Source organism: Ylistrum balloti, unplaced genomic scaffold (genome assembly GCF_031769215.1).
Source record: "Ylistrum balloti isolate Yb309-2 unplaced genomic scaffold, AGI_CSIRO_Ybal_v1 Utg370110, whole genome shotgun sequence".
In the NCBI taxonomy this organism is placed as follows: domain Eukaryota; kingdom Metazoa; phylum Mollusca; class Bivalvia; order Pectinida; family Pectinidae; genus Ylistrum; species Ylistrum balloti.
The window spans coordinates 15,211-37,472 of NW_026782132.1; the positions used below are offsets into that span (position 1 = coordinate 15,211).

Genomic DNA, 22,262 nt, shown 5'->3' on the forward strand with positions numbered 1-22,262 from the left:
ATCAATTTTCAGTCTGAAGACCTGATGACAAATTACTTTGATAGACATTTTTGTAAAATTGACACCAAGAGGATCAACAACTGCAAATAAATTAAGATCCATGTGTCAAACTGATGTACATAAAGTAATTAATTCCAATCAATTATCAACTTTAACACACAGCTAGTATTTCAAAATAATGTTGAAGTCTTATTTTGTGTACTGATTCCTGATTTATCTGAAAGAAAACTTCTTCCTATAAGACAGCAACAGTGTTTTTTTTGTAGCAGTACACAGGTAGGAACCAACAGACTTCCATTGTATTAAAAAATAAAGAATATTCATAATCATCTTCTAATGACAGAGTTGTTAAATTGTTTGGCAATTGTGTGAATGGCATACATATTGATTTTGTTCTTTCTAACATAATACAATCAAAATGATTTATAATGATAAAAGGAAAATTCATTGATAAATGAAGATTGTCTATATCCTAAATTCACAGCAGAATAATACCACTAAACATTCCTTACGTTTAGTTTCAGTGAAAAATTCTTACCAACTTTGTTACAAACAACATTTTCTTCCCATTTGTTCACATGATAAAACACTTGCACATGCTAACTATCTGTAAATCTGTACTCTGCCTCATCATAACAGCACCCTTCATTTGAAACTTGTATCGAGGTAACGATCCTCATAATTCTATGTCCCTTCTAAATGATCTTATCCATTGAATCTGTCAGCATTAAAGATTATAAAGTCCATGTTGTTAATGATTTTGTAATGTTTCGTGTCACCTCACCACCTTTCTTATTTTCTTGGAGTTATCTTTCGCCTTGCGAATCTTTTTACCCTGCTGTTTCATCAAGTCTGCCATCTCTGCAATGATATAATTTTATCAGTGTGTCATACTTTAAATGATCAGAACTTTATATCTGTGATGATCCCCTTCCTGAAGGTTTACACTTTAAACATCTCTTATGGTAGGAATATACTGGTAATTATGTTGTTTCATTTATTGAAGACTTTTAACTATAAGCTTCAATATTTTAAAAATAAGCTATCATATGATTTTAATGTAGTTTCAGTATCAATGTTTGTGTTACAAAATGATATATATCCTTTTTGCATGTAGACAGCTTCATGTTTATGTTAAGTAAATCTCTTCCAAATTCGAGTTTTCTTTTCTGCTTACAGTAAGTTATATAAACTATCCTGTGTAAGAATAACGAACAGTTTGACAACAGAATGTGGTTAGGTTAGAAACAGTAAACGGCAATGAATTCGCTCACAGAGATCAATATTTCATGCCCACTAACTCGCCAATGTTTATGATAAAAAGACAATTCTAGAAAAAATGGCACTTTCGTTAGACAACCGTTTTATACATGCCAACTGTAAAGAGTAGCTTTACTGTTTTTCCACAGTCAATTAAAGGACAGTAGAAGTTGTACTTCAGAATACTTGATATAGGCAAAACTACAAAGATACGCCATGTTCAGAACAATTTATATAACTTTTCGTTAGTTTGTGTACTGATGATGGGCTTACCTTTATTCTCTTTCTGCAGTGACCCACCCATCTTGGACAGTGATTCAATTCTCTCTTCCAACCTCTTACACAGATCCTGAGTATTAGATACCAGTCGAGTTGAACCTGTACATACAAAAAATGTTTTAAGTTTATATTGTTTAAAAGTGTAGATTATGTGTAGGTAAATATATTTCAAAGTTAAAAGCAGTGACAAAATTATATCCCAAAGCCAAATTGTAGCATTATGTATCTCCGTCTGTTCAAATGTACAAACTGAAAACCGGAAAGATCCAGTGTTTAAATACTGTTCATATCTCATACAAGCCCCACTTCTAGGTTTTGTGCATAATCTTCCAGCAAAATTTAAACCTTACTTACGTCGTACTGAAATGAAAAGAACCTTGTAGTCTTCTACACTATCTGGCTATTGAAAAGACACGTTTTAAAATAAATTCAAAGTTTAACTTGTGTAAATGGAGTTTTATAATAATATAACAATGAAAACATCTTGATTTGTCCCCCTGTTCTAGCACAATATATGTTGCTGTTATCTGACATCCGTCAGTCTATTACGTAATGAAAACCTGATATGCTTCCCTAATCTACAGAGGGCCAAAGTTATTGTTTCCCATCATTCTGTAGTGATGAAACAACTTTAGGGAAAATGTCTGCTCTTATCCTTGAAAATTTTCTGAGCAGATATTGATGTCAACATAATATTACGCACCACCAGGACAATTATATTGCAGACATGATGGATTAGTTATTTATTTATAATGTTAAACTTCACAGATAGTGTTGTATTGCACTTTGCAGCAGACATATAGGAACCGTGTTGAGGAAACAATTTATCATAACAGGCCCATATTGTTTTCCTGATGGATTAGACAATTGCCTGCAATTCAATATACATCGTACCAATTCTATCAAGTGCAATATATCACCATAAACATTTCATTTGTAATGTTTCTATTTCAATTATCATTTTATTGTTTATTACATCATTCAATTAATGATTTATGTACAGACCAATAATGAAATTCTGTCATCAATACTCCCTGCTCTATAATAAACACATAGAAATGAGTGGTAGAGAATTACAAATTATATTGCTTTATTTCCCAATACGAACCATCTAAATCCAGGTATATAAAATACAATAAAAAGAAAACCAGCCTTTTCAAAGCTACAAAATGACCACACAGTTTTCATGTGTAATTCATAAAGCATACTTGTACAAAAATTTGTATATCAATTCTTGTAAACTGGAATTATTTTTTCTGTAAATGTTAGCTGTTGGTAAATTTTATCACTCATTATAGCAGCCAATTGCTGCACAAAATTGTAGTGACCCCTATATAGACAAAACTATTCTTCCTAATCTGATTTACAGAGGAATCGTCAACACATATACACTACAACCATAGCTTTATCACCAATGTAAATACAATCCACATAGCACTTAAAGGTACTCTAGCATGGAAAACCAAATACATTGTATAAACATTGAATATAAGGTAATTGCCACTGCCATCCTTGTGATTAAACAACATGTGTATGGCTCCTTCTGCCTGACTACATCTAACAATAATAATCACGTTTGCAATCACACTAGACATGACAATGACTAAACATCAAAGTAAAGATCTGATGGTACATTTGTATAATCACAATCAAAGCAAAATTTCCACAATTATCTAAGTGGGTATTATTTAGCATTTCATCAGTGGTTATTGAGCAACCTGCTGACATTTCTTCCGTTGTACATCAGTACAAAGCCGACACATGACCTTATTCTGCAGACAAAACAATTGCCTCTGGATGATAGGTACCACAATAATTTTACTGACATCTGCTCTAACCATTAATACTAAGTAACCAATATGAATGGTTTTCTGGGAAATTAGCTTTATTAGTCACCTGTACAAATGAAAATGACCAGTTAAGGCACCTTGACATTGTCAATATCATGTTTACAAATATTTTCCATTAGACCTAATTCTGTTGACCTAGTATCACTAAGCAAATGCCTATAGATCAAATGTTCTCTGCTGTTTTGTACTTGCACCATTTGTTTTCTTCAAAAACTGTTACCTGTACCTCCACTTTTGTCCTCAATTTCTAGGAATATCAAATTGATCATGTTATTGCTCTGAAACACTGCCCTCTACCATTGATATATCTGACAAAGTATAATCAACTTCATATATACACAACTGACACAAGTTATTCTGTAAGAGTGACACAAAAGTGTGTAGCTAGTTAATCAGCTAATTGGTCCTAATGATTTATTAGTAAGTAAATTAGTATTCACAATTTTGACTGTGACAACATTTTCTATTAGAAATTATTTTGTGAAATTGCTGAATTATCAATATTACAGAATCAAGACAGTAGGATTCATGCTTGAAAATCTGAAATGATAGATCGTATGTAATACGCAATTGGCAAGAAAAAAGGTGCATGCAGTTTACAACAAATCCATGTAGTATACAGTATATATTATAATATAATCAAGCATCAGAGAAAAGTTCATCACTAATTATAACATCTTACATTGAGGGGTATTTAATACCGACATTTTAACAGTTAATCCAGGTTTAAAAATCTAATATGTAACCTTTCAAAAGGCCAACAGTTATTCAGATAAAACCCTGTTATTATATACTTCATTCAAGACAAGCAGGCAACTGCGTCAGTACTTTGGGTAATTCAAACTAATGTGTAATGTTTAATTTGAGGTAGACAAACACGTAATTCAGCCAGAGTTGTTACATCAGTATCTTTTGATAACATTTTGATATAGACAAACAATAAAGTGAATCAGGAATGTTGTGTTAACTTTTTTAACCCACTTTGATAAAGACAGACACTAAATTAAACCAGAACTGTTGTATTAGTATCTTTATGTCATTTGATGTACACAAACATTAGTAACCATCCAAAATATTTCAGTAGTACTTATATCATTACACTGTGGTAGTCAAGCACTCACCAGGTAAATCAATAGAGACAGAGACTAAAATCGCCTAATGATGTCCTAACACTGGTACCAATATCTTTTGCAAAACCCTTTGACGTAGACATACCCTTAATTAATACAAGTTCTCCTTTCAAGTGTGTGTGCTCCGTTAAGCACAACAGAATGAAACGAAGATGAATTTTCGTAACGTTTCATTACCCTTACATACTTTCAATTAAAATAATCTAAACTTTGATACATCAAACCACTGAAATGAATTCCCACAAATAAATTTTCTGAACAGTATATCTCAATAATTGGAAAATTGTTCATATCAAAAATTTAAGCAAATTTGAAATAACAGAGAAAATAGTGTTCTTTTTTCATTATATTTCTCTAGTTAAGCATTCTAGCTTAAATATACCAAATGCATTGAGCAGTTTAATATTATAACATCACTTCTAGCACAAAGACAAATAAAACATACATTCACAATAATTTAACATTCTTAAGTACATGAAAAATTCATGAAAAATTCCCAGATGATAAGATAAATGACAAATCAAGTTTCAATAAAATAAAAAAATAAGAAAAAAGTGTTATAACAGTATCAAGAATGCAGAGCTAGATAGCCAGGAGAAACATTTCAATGTAAGTTCAGTGCAGTGTGCTTATGATAATTAGTTCATTAGTTCCTGTTTATTTCAAACTGTGCATTAACAACCCGACTCAATAAGGTGTGCTACAACACCAGATAGGAATGAAAAGAGTCTTATCTGATGAAAGCAACATCAAACCTATCCTGTGATCAAATCACTGTTTATTTCAATTGGTTTTAATATCTTTTTCCCAACTGGTTTACCAGTGTAAAAAAAAATCAAGCATAAATATGGGCATTAGAAAATTCTTGTGATAAGGCAATATTTGGGAAAAAAAGTTGGGTACTGACTCATATGATAGATCAATGGTTGAAATATCTGTTGATAGCTTATTTCATGAACTCAGAATCCAAATTGATGTATCTGAGTACATACAGTAAGTACAAACTTTGACCATTTACCACAAGAATTGGGTATAACAATATTTGTATTTGAGCGTGTAAGCATGCCTAACACAATGGTCAATCTCTCTGATCCAGTCTCGTCCAGAGCTTAAGCTGCAGGAATCATTGTAATGTGGTACGAGGTACATTTTATGAAACACTGTCTTCTAATGAGTTGAAAAATGTTAGCACTTTATTTGAAATCTGAACAAAAACATGTTTACAGATGGCAAATTATTTTCAGTTTTGAGTGGTTACAGGAACTCTTTAATGTGAAAAGAAAGGTCAATTGGATGAGAGTTTTATAGGTATTAAAGGACTTTCCAGCCAAAACAACAGAGTGGATATGTTCTTAGAGGTGGAAATGGGGGGAAAATCTTTTTTAAGTGTGCTATGGGAAAATGACAGTTTTAATTAAAACTACATTCGGCTGTCAGTAGAATTTTTACCGATATCGGTTCATTTTTATTAATCATTCATAGGTGTCCAACAGAAATTGGAAGATTTTTGACACAAAATGTCAAATTAAATCACAATCTAATAATATCAGAATCGACATCCACATTTCTCTTATCCGAATTTAATTTATCTTCAGAATCTGTCCTTTTAAAATTTGGTTCAAACAGGAGATAATTATGACACCTATGTAAGATTATATACAATAAACTAAACCTATGATCAGCATCCTCATTTACAGAGAATAAAAAGAACCTAGCTTTAGCTTTATAATGACAAATATCCAAGTAACCAACTCTTCATTAACTAGTTAAGACCCAAGGTGCTAACTATAGGCTTAGCCATAGACCTCCCTCTTCCATTGCCCCGCTTCATAGCTAACATACTGAAACAAAATGGAGGGGGTTGTCAGGGTTAATCAACTCAAAAATAAACATGTATTATATCAAATTCAGATACTTGTTCAAGTCAGATCAGGACTTAGTGGACATTTCTTTAGTGGTGAGTATTCTTTACAATGTTAACATGTCAACAAATCGGCATTTATTAGTATTAAACAGAAAAATTATTTGTGATTATTTCTGAAATAGAAGTACACTTGATCTCCTGTATTAGAACTAGATTCATGATTAAAAATACTACACCAATCATTATTACCAAAAGAATCTGTAGAAATTTTCTATCATGTTAACAATTTTTAATAAGAGCATTATCACAGTTTCATACAGTTATCATTACAGGAGAGAAGAAATTCGGGGAAAGAAATTTCAATAAACATATGTGACATGCATACCACACCACTACAATCCCACACCAATACACACAACAAGCTTTTCTAGACAAACACAGCGTGAATACATCTGTAAAGGTTATACCTGGTTTGACCTCGTCATCCTGGCGAGCCGACTCATTCTCCTGGCTCAAGTCTGGTATAAAACACACCCAAATTTACAAAGCTCGGCTACCACATCAACAGATTTAGCTGCATCATTACAGTTTCCTGAACCATTTTCACGATGAACTCAGAAAATGCTTAATTACAGATTCATTAACATCAAATTCAATAAAAAATTCATATTATCATAATTTAAACTTTCCATCATACAAACCACCTAAAATGTATCGTTTTTAAATGAGTAATGTGTTTTTCATTGATGCTTGTTTTAATTTATCACCTGTATTTTAATGCAGCCAAACAATTTGATTAAAGTCAGAAAATGTATCTTATCACAGACATGCTGTTTAATTCTATCAGATCAAGAAAACAAAATATCAGTAAAAAAAACAATTCCTTCCTTCTGGTAAAATTGAAATTCACACTTTGATGTAATTAAGTACCACACTCCTAGAAAACAAGGCTGTCTATTTTGATCCCTCCAAAGACATGCCCAATACATGCAGAGTCACAGCAGCAAACACAATGATCTTCAACACAATTCATGCAGTGAAATATCTATTTTCGAAATATTTACTTTTTTCCCCATTACTTTCAAAACAATTTATTTCTTAACAAAGCACAAATATCTGACCGCTACAATGTCTTTTGAAAACTGACTTTTGAAATATTCACAAGACAGCAGTATGATTTTTCAGGAAACACTTTAGAATAAAAAAAGATTTCTCTTTGAAGCTACAGAATCAGAAGCAAAATACACAAAACTTGAGATTTCTGGTTATAGCTAAAGTTGTTCACCATTTGCAAACAAAACACTGGATAAATATAGCTTTAATTCTCACTGTACTACTACTAAGTCAACACACAGACACTCACCATTGCCATATGTTCCAAGTCTGGACGATCCCGACTTCCTCAAGAACTCTGGTGACCTTGAGATATAACTGTGTGGTGATCTTGTTACTGCAGTTGTGTCTAAACTATGTCGTCTCTGATATTGATGGACAGGTGACAGTGACCTTGACCTTGAACCTGAAATCCAAGGAAGTCATAGGTTAAATACCCAAGTCACATAAATATTCCAATATCTTTACAAGAATGAAAAATGTTCATTGAAAAATGTTGTCCACAGGATCACATGATCAGCTGAAGTTAGGAGAGGCACTTCACTACAAGTTCTACACCAAATATAGCTCCAGCATTGACCAGAATCAATCATTGCCATTGTTATCTGATTACTCACCTTTCATTGAGGACATGCCAGAGTAGTCAAACTTTGACCTTGACCTTGACCTACTAAGACTCCGGTCTACTTCGTTGTCAGAATGGTACTCCTCAGTCTCCGAGGATGAGTACAACCTGTGGATAAGAATAATGTCCATTCCAACTGACTTTTAGAAACATGTTCACCACCAGTGATGTTATATATACCTGGCACAATATAATACATTCTTCAATTAAGCCAGATTTGCACCTAGTAATGGTTTAACGTATTTAGTAATACACAAGGTTTCCTCACCGATAATGTCCAGTAGGAAGGTTTGTCTGTACAGGTAGATGTGTGGAGTTGTAGCGACGGTGTAACGATGGGCGTGCATGGTTATTCCTGTCCTTTTTCTCTGAAATGAGTGACCTCATCTCATGAAGGAGAGTCTTGAGTTCTCCACGGTAATCATCTGTGTCCTGAAACAAAAATTCACTTGCATCATTGACCTATCTACAATTTTATAAAGACACAACACCGATACATTTACATTCATAGAGGTAAGATGTATATCTGTAGCTTTTAAACCTGAAAGCTGAGCGTTAACTCTTGTGTTAGAGACAGATATTTGTATGTAGTTGAACACAAGACCAAAAGTCAATGACTCACTACTCTACATTTGGTACCTGAAGACTACAGATGATCTTCTCTGTTTCCAATTACATACACCATGCACTCCAATTTTACACAAATCACGTTCTGTATAACAACACTGCAAGGTGTGATAATATGTCATACCATGTACAACATTTAAATTCATACAACCCTGGACAACCTTGGAGCGGTACAGGGAATACATTATAAACTAAGAAAATGCTTTACCTTACACAGTATACTGAAGTCTGGGATTGATTCTTAACTAAACTGAATTAATGTAACATACCCTGGTCGGGATTTGACGGTCAGTGAGCTGACCACTCTTTCCGCCCTTGATGGTGTCAAGGTTAGCCTCATCTTGGGGGAAGTACACAGCTACTGGGTATGTGGAGGGTAAATCTTTCTGACCTTGACCTTTTCTCTGAGTGGTCTTCTGAATTGCTTCCTGCAAAAGTAAATAATTGAACTTATTAAAAACTAGAATTATTATTAAAATCAAGAAACCTATTGGTATTTTACTAATATTTGTGGCATTTATAATTGAATGTAATAGGAGATGTCATTGTTTTAAGAAAAGAGTTGTACACACAAAAAGGTATTTCATTTTGAAAATGGTGAACAGTTACCAAAATGTCAAGGAAATTCCATGTCAAGTTTTCACATAAACTTTGCGAATGTAAATTTAAATCACTTATATCTTCAATCCATATTTGGCAATAAATCTTAATTAACTGCAAGCACTAATGTATGGTTTGCATAAAAACTTAAGACATATGGTTCAATCCTCACCTGCATGTCTACCCAGTGTTACAATTTGAGACACATGAATTAGTCCTTACTTTCATGTCTACCTGGTGTTTCTGCTTGAGACATATGTTCAATCCTCACCTGCATGTCTACCCAGTGTTACAATTTGAGACACATGAATTAGTCCTTACTTTCATGTCTACCTGGTGTTTCTGCGTGAGACACATGACTCAATCCTTACCTTCATGTCTACCTGGTGTTTCAGCTTGAGACACATGAATTAATCCTTACTTTCATGTCTACGTGGGGTCCAGAAAAGCACTCGTCCGGTCATCATGGACGAGTGAAAATTGTCTCGGACAACCAGATTTATCTTTGTCAGTCGCCTGTCGGACGAGTATTTTTTTCCAATGATATTAATGTTACAACTTATATTTCAATAAAAATGTAAAGAAAAATTAAAACAAACATATTCCAGTCTGCACTTTTGATTATACCGGAACACCTATGATGTCAGATATAGCATTTGGAATACCTTAGTCATTTTCCCGCGGTCAGGTGCTCTCAGGCAGTATCAACATGTACCAGTCTGTATCTAGCAGCACCTAGTCAGTCGGATGTAAACAAACACTACGGCTAGGCCTAAGTCTGACGCAAAGCAGCCATCACTGCATAGTTTTTTCACTAAAACTTGAAATAAAAATAGAAAGAAAGTCACATGTCACACCCTCGCTGATTAAGTCACCATTTCATAGCTGAATTTGGACGAGTAAATTTCCAATCCGGACGAGTAAATTTTTCAGCCCACAAGTCCTGTGCCTAGTGGTTTAAAATTATTTTGCAAACTCCTGTGCATGTCTACCTAGTGTTTCAGCATGAGACATATGAACTGATCCTTACCTGCATGTCTAACTGGTGTTTCTGCTTGAGACACATGAATTAATCCTTACCTGCATGTCTAACTGGTGTTTCAGCTGAACAAACATGACTCAATCCTTGCCTGCATGTCTACCTGGTGTTTCTGTTTGAGACACATGAAATTATCCTTACCTGCATGTCTAACTGGTGTTTCAGCTTGAGACAAGTGAGCTCCTGTTCAAACTGCTCCAGCTGAGCCTGAGTTGTGGCAGTCTTTGTATTAGCCTACAGATGCAACATAAAATTGTTTACTTGCTGATCAATCCATATTAACATTTTTAAATTTTTTTTTTCAAATGGTGGTATCAAAATGTGCAAAACCACAATACAATTTTAAACTTTGTTTACCCTGATTATTACCCCTGGTATTATTGTATGAGTAAGACTTTATATAGAGAAGAATGATGTGAGAATGTCTATCCTGAATAGAAGACTTTTGATTCACATGAAAGTTATACAAATAAAACACAATTTACTGTTTATCATCTGTACATATTAGCAATACATTGATGTCAAGGAAATAGCAGGGAGGGAAAAGAAGATGAGAATACTTATAAAATGAATACAATATACATTATCATTTACTAGTCTTAAAACATCATGATTTACACTAGGAATTTCTTAATTTTATAATGATTTTCTAACTGATAACAAGGTCTCCAATACCGAGTGATAGGTTCATATAATGTGGTCATCAATAATTGGAGAATTTATCTCCCTTGTTGGAACTCTACTGAGAAGAAGCCAGTTAATTTCTGAAAATTGGACTCTCAACTCCTGAGCTCTATTATATTATTATAACCCTGACATGTGAACCAACAACATGAGAAAAAACATTGTGCTACTCTGGAGCCGAGAGCTACTTGTGTCTCTGATGTGACACTAATAAACCAAAAAAACAACAATATATACAGCATAATAACTTTGTGTCCATTACAACTGCTTATATCTAGAACCTCAACATTTCTATCATTAACATTAGGCACATAATGGGACTTAAATATCTACATGTACCCTGGATTGGAAATTTAACTTAAAATCTAATTCTAAAAAATACAAGATTATATCCTATGATACCTATAACTTCACACTTTAATTGTTGTTTGTGTACTTGGACCTCTAAAGGATCACACTCCTCAATCTATGCATAAACGGTATTACACAAATAGAGCAGAATTTCAGACCATCTCTATTAGAATCAACTGACAAACTGAAGCCACCATTACATTCCACAGTGAAGTATTACTAAGCTTGCTTGTTATATATAAATATAGCACACATCCAAGCCACATCAGTTAGTACATTACATGATAGATGTGATCAAACTTTATACTGATAATATGTTGTAAAATAGATTAATGGTCAACACTGCGCCCAATCCATTACATACAGATTAACATGCAAGATATAACAATATTTCTATGTGACATATTGGACAATATGAAACAAATAGATAATTTCAAATTGAATATTAACTTTAACATAATACTAAACAGAAAAGAAACAGGAACTATCTTTTCAAATGTACTCGTTATTATGAATATAAATCTTAACATATTAAAGTATATTATGATACAATTTGAATTAAACATATCTTTCATCTTCTTCTCAACTTGTCATCATAACATGAAATCAAATCCTAACAGTATATAACTACATGTTTTGTAACAAATGAAAACAAAGAAAAATTCACTAAAAAGGAAAATTATCTTAAACAGAATAAAAAAATTGGTCTATCAATCATGATAATATGACAGCATATATTCTGTACCTCTACAAAATTTCACTGTTATAAACCAAAGCAAATGAGCTAATAGATATATAAATAACCACAACAAAATTAAATTAGAGAAAATGGAATAATGAATGAATGCATGCTAAAGAATAGAAAATTGTTTATTACTTTCAAGGTCTGTAAAAAATGTACAAAACATCTTGTTATAATCTTATATTAAAAAATTCTTCAAGTTGTTAAATTGTAAAATATTACTGATGTTGTCAGTGATTAATTAAAATCAAAACACAACTAACACATAACACACAATAAGTTGAATTTGTGGTAAGATTATGGTTTTCTATATTAGAAAAAAAAAGAAACAGCACTGCAACAAAGTAAAGAATGACAATTAGAAAATGTGACAAAGGGAGATAACCCTGTGACCAAAGTGCATTTACATGTACCTAATGTCCACTATTTGATTCACAAACCTTTTTAGCCACATTCAAGGGATTTTCAGTCATCATAACCTGAACACATTTCCGGTCCTGAGTGGTGAATCGTTTCAACTGTTCCGATATCAATAATTTTATACATTTTATATCTAAAACTGTATCAAAGATGTTTTCTGTTTCCTAACTACTAGCAGGTCTATTTAGGAGCACAATGAGACCTCAAAGGACAATGTTATTTAGAATATCGCTTATCTGCATAGATAATCAATCCATTTAATTTAACCACACCACACTTATCTTAAATACAGCTAGAACTGCCCATAAGCCACAGACAAAAATACTCCTTCCACAAAAATACCCATAAGAAAGAGCAGAACCAATCAGACCGGAAGACCTATGATCACATTACTACTTAAGACAAATATTCATGTGCACAAAGTATGCATAATTAGCAATGTTTTGGACATATTCAGAAAAGGGATAAACTAAATAAAATATTGTCAAAATGATAAAATAATACCAATAGTCAAGATTATTGTTTAGTTTCATGATAATCAGTAGATAACTAACACTATCAAACACTCTACATGTAGGTGCTGTGCCTCTGCTGTATTTCTGAAACCCTTTAAGTTTTTTATTCTTCATTGAGAAGCTTAGAATTATTCAAAAAGTAAATAAAACTTTATATGATTCAAGCAATCATTAAAATGGAGTACTACTACAACACAATAAACAAATGAAACGTTCATTAAATATGAATCAAATTAAATATTTACACACAGTGACAAAACCTGTGAGGAAAAATTAAACTCATGTAACATCAAATCCATGTAAATTTACATAGGATAGCATTGAGACTAGTCATATAACTGATATTATACAGTAATACAATGTGTTTAATTGTCTCTATGTTAATAGCTGAAGACTGTGTTCACTTATCAATAGCTATAATGTCACTGATGTAAAGTGTGGAGATCCTTTGATATTCAATACACACCAGAGATCCCTTATTTGGCAATTGTGATTAATATTTATAAAATAAAGTCACTGTAGCAAAGTGTTCCATGGAGATTAATCCACAGACAGTTGACTCTACATGTAAACATTGTGATTTCCTACCAATTTAGTTTTACACCTCAGAAAGGAAAAGTGTACACATGGGAATTTGATATGAGCATGCTTTACATTATTAAATAAAACTATCCAAATCAACACAAGTTCCTTTGAATCAATTTATAATAACACTTAATTTCCTCATGTGTTTTCATTTAATACCTTCACAACACTAGATAAAGTTCAATTTATAATAACACTTAATTTCCTCATGTGTTTTCATTTAATACCTTCACAACACTAGATAAAGTTCAACTCCTTCTATTTACTTGCTTTGTTTACTTAATTTCTCTGTATCATCTAGTTAATCTATATCTACTAGTAAGATTTATCTATATCTCTATGTATAGGTTAGTTTATATTAATTTCTGTGTATCTACTGGCAAGATTTATCTATATCTCTTTATATAGCTCGGTTGATATTAATATCTCTTTATCTACTAATTAGGTTTATCTAAATCTCTCTTTATCTACTACTTAGGTTTACCTTAATCTTCCTGTATCTACAAACTCTTAGACTAAATCTCTCTCTATCTACTGTCTAGGTTGATATAAACCTCTCTGAATCTTCTAACACTAAAAGTCTATGTATCTACTGACTAAAGATATTATTATCTCTCTGTATCCACTGACTAGGTTGATCCAATTCTTTCTGCATTTATAAATCAGGTTTATCAAAGTCTCTTTATCTACTGGCTCTCTCTGTATGAAATAACTAGATTTAACCAAATCTCTCTGTATCTCTGCTAGCTAGGATCTCCATGAAAACTCTCTGTTATGTACATGCCACAAATTGTTTCGTGTTATAAGCACTCTCTTCCTATGTTACTCCACTTGTATTTGTTCCTTTGATAACAAATTTCACTGGGGTCACAATAGTTCAGTCAGTTAGAAAGTTGACCTGTGTAACTTCATGTGAAGATTTGAGGTATGTGGTTTGGTGCTCCCTACCCGTTACGGTATGTGTTTCTCAGAAAGCTGAGAAAAAAAACATTCATTATTATGTACATGTGAAAGTGTCCTTGGGCTATACACTTTAACCTAATTGCTTTAGACAGCATGTGACAGGCCTTCTATATGATGTTCATAAGCTAGCCACCAGCTACTACAAGGAGACCCCTCTTTAAAATAATCCTGGCTGTTCAAAGTGTGACAGCAAACAGACAAAATTTCATAGATCGTCAACACTGACAGTATAGTTCTGTCAAACACTATATCATAATTTAAATTAGGCATCTTTCTCCCTATATATCCATTCTTTCTAAATATCCAAACTCATCTTAATACATCCATTCTTACATATCACTGACCTTTACATAAATCATCTTAAACCATTTCATTAAACTCTGGACCTGTCCTTGTATTTGAAGCCACTTTTCACATATGTAATGATTGCTTATTACCTTACTACCATAATCTAGTCACTGATTAAAACACTTCATATTTCAGAAATGACTGCAATCAAACTTCATTAGTTATAATCTCCATTTTATTGCCTTCTGCTAAATAGATATATAATTCCCAATAAGTACTGACCTTTTCCAGCGCCACTTCAAGTCGGTTTATCTGTGTACGGAGTTCCATGACCTGACCTTGAGACACCTCCAGTTCTGCTGTGACTTGTTGGTTATGAGTGAGAGACTTGTTAAGGGACATCTTCAGTCTGTCTTTGTCACCTTCTAAACTGTTCCGTTCCTATGATAAACAAAAGGACACTCTCATGGCTAGCAACAATCTCTTAAAAGAACTAATTGTTCTAATATCTCTAAAGAAAAGCAAATATTCATTAGAATATCCTCACACTTCCAACAGCTCTCTCCATGTTCTTGATCCCTAGGTCCTGATCCCTAAGAGGACTTATTCATTTAGATTTGCCTATCTCAACAGTTATCATAGATATCATGCATAATTCATCGAAATTCCTGGACTCAAAGATAAAAGGATTCATCAGGATTCACAGGACTGTGCAAATACTGCTGATTGATGGACAATCGATAAGCATTTTTACAGGACAGTTAAAACAATACCACATGAAGAGAGATTAAGCCTTACATTAAACACCTGTCAGTTCTCACACTGCTACAGACTACTGACCTGTGAGAGGGAGTCAGGTCACACATTGACTATGAAAGGGAGTCAGGTCACACACTGATATCGACTTCTGACCTGTGAGAGGGAGTCAGTTCTCACACTGATACAGACTACTGACCTGTGAGAGGGAGTCAGGTCACACATTGATATCAACTACTGACCTGTGAGAGGGAGTCAGGTCACACACTGATATCAACTACTGACCTGTGACAGGGAGTCAGGTCACACACTGATATCGACTACTGACCTGTGAGAGGGAGTCAGGTCACACACTGATATCGACTTCTGACCTGTGAGAGGGAGTCAGGTCACACACTGATATCGACTACTGACCTGTGAGAGGGAGTCAGGTCACACACTGATATCGACTACTGACTTGTGAGAGGGAATTAGGTTACACACTGATATAGATTACTGACCCGTGAGAGAGAGTCCAGTTTGTCCTCCAGCCACCGGACCTTGGTCTTTAGTGAGTCAATCTCACTCCTCTTCAGGGTTACTTCCTTCTGCATTTTGTCTGCCACCTTCACCGCTATAGATTATAAAGAAGTAGTAGACTGTAACATCATCACATTGTATGTAGAGTGAAATATTCTCCAAGAATTCTACCTTACTGTGTCCTTCACAACAATTTAACAATTACATCAACACCATTACATTCTTGTGTGAAACGGTCTTCATATAATCTACCATTCTGTTTCTGCCATAACAATTTCAACAATTACATCAACACCATTACATTCTTGTGTGAAACAGTCTTCATATAATCTACTTCTGTTTCCATCACAACAATTTAACAATTATGTTTAACATTGTTACTTTCTATTATGAAGTAGTCCTAATGAATTCTACTCATGACAACAACTTGTTTACCATACCTCTTTCTAATTCACAGCTATTGAATAATGAAGTTTAAATGCTATAATAGTGGAAAACAGGAATCATAGTTCAAATCAGGTATTTCATCAAATTCAATAGGAATGCTTAAAAAGATTTGATCTAAGCTGAATCTATTAAATGCCAATATGAAGAAATTGTGATTTACTATATAGGTTACCTTGGTGATCTGCTGATTCACGTGACTTAAGAGTTCTATGTGCCAATTTAAATTCCTGCTCCATAGCTGAAATTATTGAAGTCAATATTGATCACAAATCATTACAATCACATTTAATTCCTTGTATAAACAAAGCTATCAAAATGATTTTGTTGTCATATTCTAGATAAATTAATCTAAAACTTCTAAATGAAGGACACATGTATTTCAGAGCTAAGTATTTTACTTCAGTATAGAGTCAAATTTTGATGTTTTGAAGATCAAATGACTACCAAAACGACTTCAATAAATTGAGATTTGAATCGTGCATGATTGGGTTATATCGACGTTTCCATGCTCATGAAATATATGTATATATATGGCTATATATATTTCTACCCAAGCAAATACAACAAATACCAAAATACAAGTTTAAATGAAAAGATGCAATTTATCTTTAAACAAAACATTTCCATTCATGAGAAAAACATAACTTTACACAGAAATCAACAAGAAATTGATCCTTCATGTCACACAGTATATACATTTTATGGGTCAATTTCAAATGAAACGATGCGCAGCATTAAAGTGGTCTTCACGTGTTACAGTAATTATTTTAAGACTGGTACATAGACGTTACAGGCACTAATGGATTTAAAAGAAAGCAAATTAATAGTATAATATATTCTGTCCAGAAATGACAGCATTAACATCACTAAGATTTTCAGTCGTAGAAATTACAAGAGTGTTTGCCAGTGTTCGGACGAAGGCTAGCCTGAATCAATCAGAGAACACATGATTGATAGATAAATCACTGTGTTTCTCATGTTTTTATGCTTAAAACGAAAAAATGATGCTTTGGGAATGAGTGAAATCATCAAATAAGTGATAGGACTTCCTCCGATTGTTTTCAAAATTCCGTAGATTAACTAAATGCCATTACCACAATGGCAGTGGTAAACATCATTATCTATGATTAAATATCATGACTTGTAAGTAAGCAATTAAATTTTAATCTGTGTCCAGTCACTAATTCACCTCGTAACACAGAGCTAATGATAGCGGGCCATTGTAGTCTCATTGTCTGGTAGCAGTCTTCGTTGAAACATGTGAAATTTTGCCAAGGGGGAAAAATACCTGTACAGTGTAGGTAAATGTTTTGTTTGAATTATGAGGTGTCAATGACTATGTTCTCATAGCTTATGGCCCATGAAAAGACTTTGATACATCGAAAAGTTTGATTTATAAAACTTCTATTCATAAGAGGGTAAGTTGGTTGTATTATATAGGAATAAAATTTGGGACCAGACAAAAACTTTGATACATCCAGAAATTTGAAAAGTTTGAATCATAGAAGGTTGACTGTACTCGATTTTACATGACAATGAGATCTATGAAGTATGTCATAAACATATAGCATATATGCTGAAAATACAGCCTGAAAGTCAATAAGTTTTAGGATTTCTAATAAAAGAAAGTCAATTCTACACTTGTAATTTTGTTTAAGTCAAGGAAAACACAAATTTGACTGTACTTACAGGTACATTTGATGAAATACAGTTTTCACAGGCATCATCTACACACTTACTTTTACATTTTGATTGTGCCCTTGCCAAGGCCTTCTCCAGGTCCGACTTCTGTAGTTCCAAGTTGTGTTTGACTGAATCCTTCTCCTCAGTGAGGTTTGCCACTTCGTATCGACTCTCCTTCAGTTCCTTGTACAGCGTGTCTTTTTCCTGTTGAAGTATTCCCATCTCTTCCATTCGCAGCTGTCTCTCATCTACCGATTTCTTTTTTGCTTCTTCTAACTCCTTAATTCGTTTTTCTCTTATTCTCATCTTTTTTGCCATGTTTTCACGTGAACTTCTCAGTTCTTCTAATGTAGATTTCTGATCAGTGATTATTTTCAGAAGATTTTCTTTTTCGTCCCTGAGATTATCATGTGTTCGAGAATTAGTCTCCATGAATTGAGTGAAGTTTGTAGATTGCTGTTGAAGCATTAAGAGATTTTTCTCCTTCTCCTCTAACTGAATGGTTAATCTTTCTTTTTGTGTCCTTATTTTTGCTAATTCCTCATTTTTCTGTTCTAACAAATTGGAATAATAGTCTTTTTCTTGTGACACTCTTTCCATTTCAGACTTTTTATCACTCAACATGTTCGTTACATGATTCTTCTCCACCGATAATGATTCTTGCTGAATTTTTGTTGACTCAAACTTTTCTGAGGTTTCCCTTAATTGTTTTTTGAGATTTGCACACTCAGACCTAGTCATTTCTAAATCAAGAGTGTTTCTATTGCACTTCTCCGTCATACTGCTGAGCTGTGACGTGAGACTGCTAATCTGATCAAGGTGACGGTCTCTTTCCTGTCTCTCTGCATACGATATCTGAAATGCCAATTCTCAAATAAAAATCACATCTACATCAATTTATCTAAACAACAATATTAGTGAATTTTTAATGCACTGTATATATGTTGAATTAAGCCAAGGGGACAACTTCTTCCACAAAGTAAAAGGATTGGCTTTATTCAGGAAATAAAAGAGCTTTAATTTATAATTCTACTGAACAACAATAAATATGGGTGGGCTTATTACCAGACATAGACTTATTGCTTGATATATACAGTAATTATGTCTCTGACAGTAACATTCAAAATCCACTGAAAATAACTTTAGAGTACACCAAGCCGGATCAAATGTGGAACAATCTGATTTAATTTGTAGAACACTGATATATCTTTAACTTTGCATGCTTGTTAACCTTTTCATTGACCTGAGCATTACACTCATGTCTGATGAGTTCCAACATCTTCTCAAGTCGTTCCACATCCCTGTTTTTCTCCTCTAGCTTTGTCTCTAGTTCTGTCTGCCTTGTCCTCATCATGGTCTCCTTGTCCGACATTTGACTACAGCGCTGCTTCTCCAGGTGTATCTCTGCCTGTAGTCGGGCTGCAGTGTTCTACAACTCACACAAGTAGTACAAAATAACAGGAAGTAATTTATATTGGTCAATTTGGTGTGTTTCCAATTGCACTCTGCAGTTGTGATGTCATTGTACTGAGGTATATAATACAACTGTTGAAACCTTAGACCGCCTAAAGGCCATAGTAGAGGACGTTAATCCCCTAATAATAAGACATTAGACCATTCAGTCCTTGCCAAGAGAAAGCCAACAAAAGTGTGTATCAGATAATCAAACATGTGAACTGCATATCTAAACATATTCATAGTTTTAAACATCATAACATCATGGAATATATATTAAAAATTAAATGAATTCTTTATGGTCTGGTAACTGTATAGTGTTAGACATACCTGCTGTTCCTCCATCCTGCCTTCCAGAGAGGACATATTGCGGATAGCATCATCCCTTTCCTTTCTCATGGCACTGACATCTTTGTGGGTCTTATCCAGGGATTCGTCCAGAGCTTCCTTCTGTAAAATCAAAGTTTTGGGAAATAAATTTATGCCATCTTAATTGATTTTTCTTTCATCAAATTCATTAAACTTAAATTGCATATTGTACTAGATATTCAACAGGAAAATGTTGGGCTCACATTACACATTTATGTCATTTTCTCTACCAAAGATTTAATTTTACAAACATTATAATAGACTTTTTATCTACAGATAAATCATCCCAGTCTTATCTTCTGCATAATGGTGGAGTATTTTGGCCTCCTTAATATGACAGATATCTACAGATAAGTCAGTCTTACCTTCTGTATAACGGTGGAGTATTTTGGCCTCCTTAACAGATATCTACAGATAAGTCAGTCTTACCTTCTGTATAATGGTGGAGTATTTTGGCCTCCTTAACAGATATCTACAGATAAGTCAGTCTTACCTTCTGTATAATGGTGGAGTAATTTGGCCTCCTTGACAAATATCTACAGATAAGTCAGTCTTACCTTCTGTATAACGGTGGAGTATTTTGGTCTCATTGACAGATACCTACAGATAAGTCAGTCTTACCCTCTGTATAATGCTGGAGTATTTTGGCCTCCTTAATATGACAGATATCTACAGATAAGTCAGTCTTACCTTCTGTATAATGGTGGAGTATTTTGGCCTCCTTGACAGATACCTACAGATAAGTCAGTCTTACCTTCTGTATAATGGTGGAGTATTTTGGCCTCCTTGACAGATATCTACAGATAAGTCAGTCTTACCTTCTGCTGCCACTTGGTTCTGTCCTCTGAGAATTCCTCCTTTAAATGACGGACTTTCTGTTCTAAGTCCAGTATCAACACATCCTTCATCTTCATCTGCTGCTCAAACTGGCCCCTGAAGGAAAAAAAACTTCCATTATACATGTATACATACATATTAACAATACCAGTTAGATCAAAGACAAATCGCTTTCTGGTGGAAAGATTTCTGATATATATACATACAGATAACACCACATAGATTTGATAATTTTAAACATTTCTATTCCCATCTTTGTTTTTACCAACAAATGGTTTCAATTACTTTAAAAAATATTGCAATCTAACTTACATTAAGATGACTCTAATGATCAGATACAGACATGATACAGTAATTTATTTCCAGGGTAACCCTGATTCAGTGTGTTCTGCTGTAAAATATACACTAATTGAAGTTTCTGTTGTTATTTATATCCCAATCATATTGGATGCAAATTCATCATTCCTCAAAATTATCAACAAGTTTGATTGTATGATTATATTAATTAATGTCACTGAATGTGTGGAAGATATATCTACAAATGTGTCAATTCTGAACTGTTTCCTCAGATTTAAACTTCTATTATTTTTAGACAAGATACGATACCTTTCAAAAGATATCAGATTTGTGCAAATGTAATTTGAGAAAGACCATACTATGATTAGCTACAAGACATATGAAGCCCTTCTAGGACAATATCTGACTCTGTACAAGAAAAAGCATGTCGGCCTCTGATGGCTATTGGTCAATTTATCATAACACATTGTACATGAATACAAACACAAGTGACAGAGAAAAATGGCTATATGATAATCACAGAGTAATATGCTGCATTAATGCTAAATAATCTCCTACTTTCACTGTATCAAAGCAAAGAATTTTGAAAAATATGTATTAGAAATAAATTGAAATTATGAATAAATCATCAGTTAACTTTAATCATGTGTTGTAGTAGGGTAAATTCAAACATGTAAGTTCCCAAACAAAAACATAACACAGTTTAGTAGTAATTCTGATATCAGCTGTCTGAGCTACATTATAGTGAACATACAGGTTACTGTTGGTTATATTGTCCAGCTGTACGTATGTTGGAGAAATTTGATGAGAAGCACAAGAGTAGTCTAAAAAACATACTAATTGCAAAGAAATTGCAGTAAATTACCTGCAGTGATAAATTTATAAACTGCATTGGGAAAAAATTGTTTTATTTCCCATCTTTCATAGTACCATCCATAAACTACCACAATATTCTGATAACTCA

General features: G+C 33.5%; 1 protein-coding gene across 1 annotated transcript in view; it reads right to left on the reverse strand.

The window, feature by feature from the left end:
* Nucleotides 1-775: 775 nt before the first annotated feature.
* Nucleotides 776-22,262, reverse strand: part of LOC132550218 (coiled-coil domain-containing protein 158-like) — a 49,927-nt gene continuing 28,440 nt past the window's right edge. The window contains exons 11-26 of the mRNA XM_060214258.1: nt 20,983-21,097; nt 20,126-20,245; nt 19,572-19,769; nt 18,397-19,195; nt 16,830-16,895; nt 16,192-16,304; nt 15,218-15,376; nt 12,605-12,682; nt 10,529-10,621; nt 9,018-9,176; nt 8,390-8,553; nt 8,114-8,229; nt 7,747-7,902; nt 6,851-6,901; nt 1,534-1,638; nt 776-861 (exon numbers count right to left, since the gene is read on the reverse strand). Coding sequence (XP_060070241.1) covers nt 776-861; nt 1,534-1,638; nt 6,851-6,901; nt 7,747-7,902; nt 8,114-8,229; nt 8,390-8,553; nt 9,018-9,176; nt 10,529-10,621; nt 12,605-12,682; nt 15,218-15,376; nt 16,192-16,304; nt 16,830-16,895; nt 18,397-19,195; nt 19,572-19,769; nt 20,126-20,245; nt 20,983-21,097 — 2,578 coding nt within the window. The remainder of the gene's footprint in view (nt 862-1,533; nt 1,639-6,850; nt 6,902-7,746; nt 7,903-8,113; nt 8,230-8,389; nt 8,554-9,017; nt 9,177-10,528; nt 10,622-12,604; nt 12,683-15,217; nt 15,377-16,191; nt 16,305-16,829; nt 16,896-18,396; nt 19,196-19,571; nt 19,770-20,125; nt 20,246-20,982; nt 21,098-22,262) is intronic.